Source organism: Enhydra lutris, unplaced genomic scaffold (genome assembly GCF_002288905.1).
Source record: "Enhydra lutris kenyoni isolate GAN:26980312 unplaced genomic scaffold, ASM228890v2 scaffoldscaffold12, whole genome shotgun sequence".
In the NCBI taxonomy this organism is placed as follows: Eukaryota; Metazoa; Chordata; class Mammalia; order Carnivora; family Mustelidae; genus Enhydra; species Enhydra lutris.
Genome location: NW_019154096.1, coordinates 20994749 through 21004470, shown reverse-complemented (window position 1 = coordinate 21004470; position 9722 = coordinate 20994749). Strand labels below are relative to the sequence as shown.

At 34.4% G+C, this 9722-nt stretch overlaps 1 protein-coding gene across 1 annotated transcript in view; it reads left to right on the top strand.

Moving 5' to 3' along the window:
- LOC111144805 (catenin alpha 3) overlaps positions 1 to 9722 on the top strand; it is a 1765227-nt gene that overhangs the window by 1332474 nt on the left and 423031 nt on the right. The window contains exon 12 of the mRNA XM_022499291.1: positions 3897 to 4097. Coding sequence (XP_022354999.1) covers positions 3897 to 4097 — 201 coding nt within the window. The remainder of the gene's footprint in view (positions 1 to 3896; positions 4098 to 9722) is intronic.

Here is a 9722-nt window from a genome sequence, read left to right as displayed (position 1 = left end):
TTTTTTTTTTTTTTTTTTTTTTTTTTTTTTTTTTTTTTTTTGTGCATTTTCTACTTTCTCTAAGGCAAAGTCTGGCTTTAATTGTGGAAAACTGAAGAATTAAGAAAAAAAACTAGAAAAAATTTAATGCACTTTAAAATCTTCTTGTGTGATGCCATAGTGACTGGAGATGGAGTTACCCAGAGAAATTTGCAACAGATGAATTATCTTTTTGTTTAAGATCCTTTCCTTTATTGCTTTGTTTATTACTGTTTTCCAACATAATAGAAGTCACCCTTTGCATCTCCAGATAGCCATAAAATGATTGATAGAAATTGTTAGTACTTCAGCAATTCTCTGTTCTAAAAATAATGTACTCCAGGACTTGCCTTAACACCAGAACATTCCACTCCTCACCTCACATCAAATGTTAAACTGGAATTCTGAAACAAAGACAAATCTTCAATCAATTCTACAAAAAATGCAGTATTCTGAATGTACTTGTTCTATAATAGCATTTTCTTTCTCTTAAAACTCATTTTAAAAATGTGGTAATTTTTTAGTTCAAGTGCATCTACAGTTAAAAAATAAATAAATAAAATGAAGGCAGAGCTCCTAACGAGCTCTGCTATGTCTAACAAGTAATCCTGTTTCATTAGCAAAAGCTTCAGAGATACATCAGTAAGAAGTTTTACACAAGGTATTTGGTGTTTAATTTCTGTCCTAGAGGCTGAAGGTTATATAGCTGGACATAAAAACTCAAGCTATCCTGAAGGCCTTTCTAGCTACTTAAATTCACCTGAAATAGGAATAGCAAAGAAATCATTATTTTTAAGAAAAGAGTTTAATGTTTAGTTATTGTGCATATGTGGGAGGTGCCCAGCATTCTTATTTTCTTTTTCTGGCATTCTATGTTTAGAATTTCATGCAAATAATTTCTGGCATCTTGTGAAACATTCAGGGTAATGGGAAAGTGTCACAATAATGGAAATTTTGCAAACCTTTCCTAATGCTTTTGTGCTATATTTAATCTTAGTAATTCAAAAGATCATTTAGTCATCATCTCAACATTCTCAATATAACTGCTTCAGGTAAAGTCTGGTTACATGTTTCTCTTCACTTATTTCACTTATTTTTTACATGTTGTATATGTTCATGTAGGACTTTCATTTCCATCTCTGACCTCCCCTCAATAATTCTTCAATGTGATTAATAGTATGACTTCTTATTATGAGGTTCAATCTAAAGCAATAATCACACAAACTCTCATAAAGCCAGCAAAAAAGAGCCAGAAAAACCCTTGCTATATTTTAAGTCTATGCTTTAAATAATAAAATAAGTTGATGACTGTGTGTATCATTGTTCTACAAAAGAGGGAACATTCAATTCATTCTTAGTGAATATTCTTTGCATATATATTATTTCTTGTGCAAAATTTACTCGGAAAAAATAGTTTGTGCCAGCCATGATTTCACCTTTAATTAAACAGAAATTACAGTTTATTAGATAATTATTCTTCTAAGAATAAACACCATTTTTCCCTATTTTTTCACTTCTATAGGACTGAGCCAAAACAGCTTTGTAATCCCAAATTAACCACCTTTAGTGAATATTTTAGTGCATAATTTAGTGAGTACAGATTACACATTTATTATGTGTGTATACATATACATACATATATATATGTATCAGTAGTATTTGTTTTAAAAAAACTTACCAACATACCTGAACAATAACAGCTTCTTACTATGTTGTTAAAGTGCACATCTATAGTCTTAAAAAAATAAAAGAACTGATGATTTTATACCGTCTATATTGAAATTTGTATTTTAGTTCTAGAAATATGATGGTGATGATATACATGCATTTTCTATTGAGATGGGACTGTGCTTGGATTTATTATAGGCCTTAATAACATATTCATAAGTGAATGCTACAAATTAGGTTAAAACTAGTGAATTTATAATGAAGGTTTTCAGCATTTAATCCTTTTCATGAAAATGACCTGATTGTCCTTGAGATGGGTTAAACTGACTAAATTTAAGTAAAGATATGTATCTACCTATGTTTATAAACCATGATTTAGGATTTAGACAAAATAATTTACTGGTTCTAGGTGTGTTACCAGAGGACTTCATTCATTCAACAAACATTCTTGTTGGTCTAATAGGTGCCATGTATTGTACTAGGGACTAGATATGATATCTCAAGCAATAAAATAAAATTTTTACGCTCATATATTTCATTGTCTAATAGAGAGACTGTTTGATTAGTACATCATGAAAACATGGGAAGAAGCTGTAATGAAAACATATAAGCCATTTAATGGGAATCCCAAACTATATGGAACCAAATTTGTCTTGCTGTAGGTCAGCATGGATTTCCTGAGGAAGGAACATTTATTTGACTAGAGTTTTGAAATTATAGTATGAGTTAATCAAGCAGACCAAAGAAAATTGGCAAGGGTAATACTGTGATCTATTGTAAGAAATATACATTTGGTGTTTTTCCCATTTCTGGTACAAACATTTGTCCCATTTCTGGTACAGAACTCAAAACTTTTAGAATTTCCCAAATGATGAGAGTGATAAAAGTATTTTTTTATGTTAATGAGATGACATTTGTATCATCCACCCCACCCCCACGCCCCACTGGGGGCTGATTGCCAAGATAATTGACCATGTGATTAGAAGGTTGGAACTTTGGAACTTTCAGTCCCATCTTCTGGCCTCCGGGAAGGAAGAGGGACTGGTGGTTGAATCATTTGCCAAAGGCCAGTGATTTAATAAATCATGCATATGTAATGAAGCCTCCCTAAAAACCAAAATAGACAGGGTTTAGAGAGCTGCCAAGTTGGGACTATTTGGAGATGTGTGGAAAATGGCATACCTGGAGAAGGCATGGAAGCTCCTTACCCTTCCCACGTAATTTGCTCTATACATCCCTTTCATCTGGCTGTCCTGAATTATGAAAGTTAAATCTAGCAAGTAAAATGTTCTCTGAGTTCCGTGAGCGACTCTAGCAAATTAATCAAACCCAACGAGGAGGTCATGGGAGCTGATCTATAGCCAGTGGAGTTAGAAGTACAAGTAATAACCTGGACTTGCAACTGTTTCTGATGTGGGGTGGAGGATAGTCTTACAGGAATGACTCCTTAACATGTGGGATCTGATGCTATTCCTGGGTAGGTAGTATCAGAAATGAATTGTAGAACACTCATTGGGTGTCCAGAGAATTGCTTGTTGTATGGGGAAGCTTCCACTATAACTTAAATTCTGTTACACACCAATGAACATTAGTTGAATTAGAGCTCCATAATTTTATTTTTCTATATATTTAGGATAATTGACATTTTTTAAGTGTTTTATAATCTGTACAGTGTTGCTTTTTAAAAAAAAAAAAGATTTTATTTATTTATTTGACAGACAGAGATCACAAGTAGGCAGAGAGGCAGACAGAGAGAGAGGTGGAAGCAGGCTCCCTACAGAGCAGAGAGCCCGATATGGGGCTCGATCCCAGGACACTGGGACCATGACCTGAGCCGAAGGCAGAGGCTTTAACCCACTGAGCCACCCAGGTGCCCCATACAGTGTTGCTTTTAATCAGAATTAAGTGTTCTGTCATTATATGTTTTATTTTTATTTTAATCCAAAAATTTTCAATTTGCACCCATATGCTGCTTGAATCTAAAATCAAGTCAGTTGGAACTAAAATCTAAAATAATATATAATCTATAAAACTGCAGATAAAACATAAAATTTTATACTTCACAAATTTTTCTGTTAAAGAGAGAAAAGCAAAATCATCTTTTTTTTTCTTTGTCAGTGTGTCCTTTATTCCCAATTAGTACCACATCTGAAGTCAAAAGTTAACATGAATTATAATATGCTATACTAATTCGATCTGTTTTCTTACAGAGAGCCATATCCTTGAAGATGTCAACAAGTGTATCATAGCATTGAGAGACCAGGATGTTGATAATTTAGACCGTGCTGCAGGTGCTATCAGAGGACGGGCAGCAAGAGTTGCTCACATTGTCACAGGTGAAATGGACAGTTATGAGCCAGGAGCTTACACTGAAGGTGTGATGAGAAATGTTAACTTCCTGACAACTACTGGTAAGTCTCAGTCCCCAATAACGGCTCCACTGTTCCTAATACTTTCTTCCATGTAGCTACCAGTCATACACATGCCAAGCAGATCTCTGCCTGTGTTGCTTGTTTTGAAATGGATTGCTCTCCCATTTGATAGGTCCTTGCATCTTTTGGTTATATGATTTGAAATTTATGTCTAGAAGTAAATATTTTCATTGGGAAAAATAAGTCTTTTATAAATACATGTGTTATATGAATTACCCACAGGCCTTAGCTACTTGTGAATATTTATTAATGCCAGAACTGTTAAGTTAGATAATTAGGCCAGATGTGATAAGTATGTAGTCCTTTCCAAATCCCCTTTAAGCTGTATCTTTGGTACCCCCGGGCTTTATTTACATTTCTTAAACAGCAAACTTATCCTACATTTCCAGAGAAATGCTCTGTGCCTTCCTTCACGGTCTGTTTGTAAAACAGCATTTTGTTCTTTTACATAATCTTCTTTGATTACTTAAGAAATATAGAATCAGGATTTTGTTTTGGTTGCAGCACCCAGGTTAATATTTTCTATATCAGCCAGTAAATGCTTATTTTGAATCACTCTTTAAAATGCATTCTTATCTTTAATGCTATTGATATTTCTTCATGAAACTTACAGAAGCATATGCATTCAATGGATTTAGAAAAAAGTGGATATAATTTGAAAGAGGGCAATCAATTATTTTTAGAAGTCATCATGGCAAAACCTTTTCCTATGAAAACACGTTGTGCTCTGTGAAATCCCCAAGATGAAGTTTTTTTAGTAATTACCTTTTAAAACTAGGGGGATGGTGTACCCATGATTACTAAAATATTAGAAATTCCATACTTAAGTCATTGATTCTATCTAGAGAATTGTTCCTTAGGTTATGGATATGGCATATAAAATTTGGACAATATGTACATTGTTTCATGAAAATAGTAGCAGGAATGAGGACGGGTGATTTTGAGGGGACAGGAAAGGGCCTCTTCTTAAAACTAAATGAGTAAGAGAAACATATCAACAGTCAAATAAACCCTCACTAGGGACTAGTCTTGAAGAGGTATACCTCAAGGTAAGCTGAGCAAGATCGTTCTCTGAGTTTGATGTTCCCATTAATATTCACATTAATATTGGTGTTTTCCTAACATCTTGATACAGAAAATCATTGATGAGTGTTGGCATGTAGTTTTCTCATGATCTCTTTAAAAATATTTCTAAAAGAGTGAAACATTGAAGATATGCTAAGGAAAGATGGAGGAGGTGCATCTACAAGTCTTGATGTTATATTTCTGTAACAACTCCAAAGCTACTGATGTCACAAACAGGGCACACGGTAGATCCCATGTGGCATGTACCACATCCCACATAACGAGGTATAGCAATATATTTACTTGCTTAATGGAGACAGTTGTGTTATGGGAGTTCTACATCTCCTTCACAAACCAAATTTGACTGGTATTTCCTTATTGTTCAAATCAAGTACAGAGTTATCTGATTTTTTTTTTCTACTTTCTGAGAATGGAATTGTAAGTAAAATAAGAATGCATCAGGGGTTCTCTTTTTAGCCAAATGAAAATTTCCTGCAGGGAACTGAATCGGTCTAGTCTACCAGGATTTTACATATATCTTGCCACTGTCTCAGTTCTGTAATCATATTAGTAATATCTTGTGAACACACTTTTATGGTCACAATGTCTATGAGGTACCAGGTTTATAGGTTTAGATTCCATAGGATAGAGTTTATATCTGCCACAAGCAAAGAAGTAGAAATGAAATTCTAAATTGTCCAGGACGTAAAGTGTGTTGTGGAATCCTGTTCACAATCAATTCTTGTAATTTGAAATAAGAAAATAAAAATAAGTCAAAGTTATTTACACATTTAATTACAAGTTTGTCAATAGCTTTATGATATATAATGACCTTACACAATAACTAACCAATATGGCTACAAAATTCACTCATTCAGAAGATAAAGAGAAGTCCTTTTTCCTCTAATTAGTTGTAAGTAACTGTAATTAAAATTCTCCAGGTAAATTATGTCCTGTGCCCCAATATAATAAATATAGAATGATTCTGGGTTATTCTGTCTCATTATTAATGTAATTATAATTTATGACTTTCCAATTTTGTCATTTTAGTTTTTCAGATAATTTTTTGTTTATCTATGGGAAGGGATTCTCATCTTTCTTTTATATGTCTAATTCCAAACTGTTCTCCAGTTTTTCTTGAAATTTATCAAAGGCATACCCCACTAAAGGGAATTCTGAGCAATAAATTAGATGAAAATGCTAATTAGATCAGTTTGATCTTAACCAACGTTGAAATATGTGAACATTTTCCCTCCCACAGAGATATTGTCTGTGAAAAATACTTCCAACTATTCTGGCCTCCATAATTAAATAACAGAAGATGTTCATCTTTGTTCACATCTGCTCATAACTTGGATTTATTATTTATAAATAATCATCAAATTAAATAATTGGAAATGTCATGTTTTGTGTCATGAAGCCTTAATAGTTCACATTTTAGCAATTGAATGGTCTAATGTGGCCTGTTTTTCTTTTCTCTTATACAGTTCTTAGGTCTTGACCCTGCTTCCTGAAAATAACTTAATAAGGAGCTATTGTGAATTGTTTTTATTACTGAGACTTCCTTATCACTGCAAAATTTGCCTTAAAGTACTGTAATCAATGATGAAGCCTAAGCAATGCTTATCTAAGTCACAGAGTGTTTTTGGAACATTGCACCTTTGATTTTAATCAGACTTTGTGGCTCATTAGCACATTTTCAAGATTTGATGATCTTCTAAGTGTTTTCTCAGCATTAGGAAGCAGAGCTGCCCTGCTACATTTTAGGGATTTGCATTGTTCATAAACCTTAGCAGTTGGTTTTAAGTGAAATGTAGGCAACATCTGGAATGCTACATTTCACTCAACAGAAGCATGATTTTGTAATCTCCATGTGATATTCTGCCCAATTTTTCCCTGTTATGAAGCTTCTTCATCTGTCAGGAATTCCCAATAGGGGAGAGGAAATATATTAGCTTTTTTCTCTTAAATAACAAACTTTCTCAACTTTAATGTGAAGGCTTAGAAGTTATATTCTTAACACCAACTTGAGTTTTTTCATAGTAGGCTGGGGAGAAACCTAAACAAAGAGGGGACTGATAATAGTGTTTTTTTGGTTTTTTTTTTTTTTTTGGTATGTGATTTATGGACTCATCAAATTCAGAAATTAGCAGGCCCAAAAGCATCTGTTGCAAACCACCAAACTCCTCCTGGTTTCAATGTCAGCCAGTCTCATGGACCAAAAGAGAGCAGGCACATACATGAACCTGACCAAGAGGTGGCATTCACTACTGGCAACTTGTAGTAAAGACAAATAAAAGGCAACTCATCAAGTACTTCATCAGGCCCAAACTGGAAAACATGGACCCAGAATCCTCCCCCTAAGAGAATGGAGAAGGGCCATATGGTTGCAATTTTTCTTCTTGAGGACACATGAGATAGTTGAAAATAATTTTGAACCAACAAATATTTCCAAAATTTTTCTGTAAATTTTTTCTTGTGACCAATTTAAACAATAGACTTTTAAAATGGATTTTATCTAAAAATAATTTTAAAAAATTTGATAGCAGCAACTCCTATCAAGTCCCTTTCATTTAATATTTTTTATATATAAATATCCTACATTTTGTAGCCAGATTAAAACATGTTTACTTACATTTCTTATGTTGCATCTCTGGTCTATAACCTTAAATAATCCTAAGACAAAATACAAGGTTTTAGTTTTGGCACTTTTTGCACTCCACAATCCAGAAGAGGTTGAAAATTAGTGGTCCATATACTAGATATTACTCAATATGATACAAAAGAATTTTTACATGTCCAGCAGAGTTTTGACCAACATAATTTTATTTTGTTTTAAGAATTAGTTCCTTATTTTATACATATCACACACACACACACACACACACATTTAACCCAGATTAATGGCTTATCCTCATAAATGGGAGAATCTGGCAATACTAGGGCAGAGTTTGCCTGGAGCTTAGTGATATCTTCCTTTGCTTTAAGCCTGGGTCATAGTATCTTACACTGCCTTTCATTATATACCTAGACTGCTTCACTCACTTAATTTATCTGTCTGAGCTTTGTAGGCATTTGAGTTCACCTAGATATGCATTTCTGTGTATGTATATGTTTGTGTTTTTTCCTATTGTGGGCCAAAGGCACTTTCTACTCATCGACGTTGGTAGTTTCACATTTTATTTTCACATTTTATCCATCTTTCAAGAAATAGCTCATATCCCATGTGTGCTAGGAATCTTTCTTTACTCCCTCTGACAATAGTGAATTCTTTCTGACTTCATGTACTGTAGATTTTAAAGGACTTGCCACTCAATTGAATCCTTCCAGACAACTATATGCTGTTGATGAACTCAGATTTACTTACATGGAAATGATATTCCTTCAAGTAGAATGTAAGTTATAGAAGAAAAGGAAACTTGCATGTCTTGCATTTATTTATTTTTCTTTGCATCTCTTCTAGACCTACTGTTACCTCTTGAGTGCGCTGGCTTAAAATAAAACAAAACAGCAAAACAACTCTTGAATTGTGTCTATATGCCTGTACTAATTCTATTCCAGCAGTGAAGAGTCTTTTGTTCTCTACTGTCCCTCTAAAATTATACTTATTGTCCAACATTTTCTCAAATGCCACCACCTTTGCATGGGAGCCGCTGATTCCCCTTCAGGCAGAAGTAATTTCTCCATTATCTGTGTTACCCTGGATGAGCTTGTCTTTCAGTTAATGCTTATTTCACTTTTCCTTGTGTCATAATCAGTCATTTACATAACAAGTTTTCCAGACTAGATTGTAACATCTTTTTTTTTTTTTTTTTTTTTTGACAGACAGAAATCACAAGTAGGCAGAGAGAGATTGTAGGAAGCAGGCTCCCCGCTGAGCAGAGAGCCCGATGCGGGGCTCGATCCCAGGACCCTGGGATCATGACCTGAGCAGAAGGCAGAGGCTTTAACCCACTGAGCCACCCAGGCGCCCCTGGATTGTAACATCTTTAAAGGCAGACATCATACTTTATTTTTATATTTCCCAGTAGCATTTTATCCATCTAGAGGTGCCCAAGTCCTTTTACCACTTAAAATTTAAAATTCACTACAATATTGTACTGTGATACATTCTAATACAGTTAAGCAAGAGAACAAGTTATCATTCCAGTTCAGGAAAGGACAAAAAAAACAAAACTCAAAAAACAGTAGACTCTGTAAAAGGCTGGGGCAGAGAAAAGGTCAGGGAAGTGATTCATCACTCTCCAGAGAGATATTAGTGACTTCCGGAAAACTTGGGGTCAGATGTTTAAAAGGTCTTTAACAAGCTTTTGAACAAGAGATCGTGACTTTTATATATTCTATTACTTATAAGAACCATCCTTGAACGGCATCTGATGAAAGATCCCACTGAACCTAATTTCACTAATGGTTCTAGCAAATCCCTTGTGAGAATTAGCAACCATGCCTTCAAATTCAGAAACTGTTGCTGGTGAACTTCCCTCCCCCAGTAGCAGTCTGAGACAGGACCCCCAGTTAGGTACTGACACCCTTTAACAC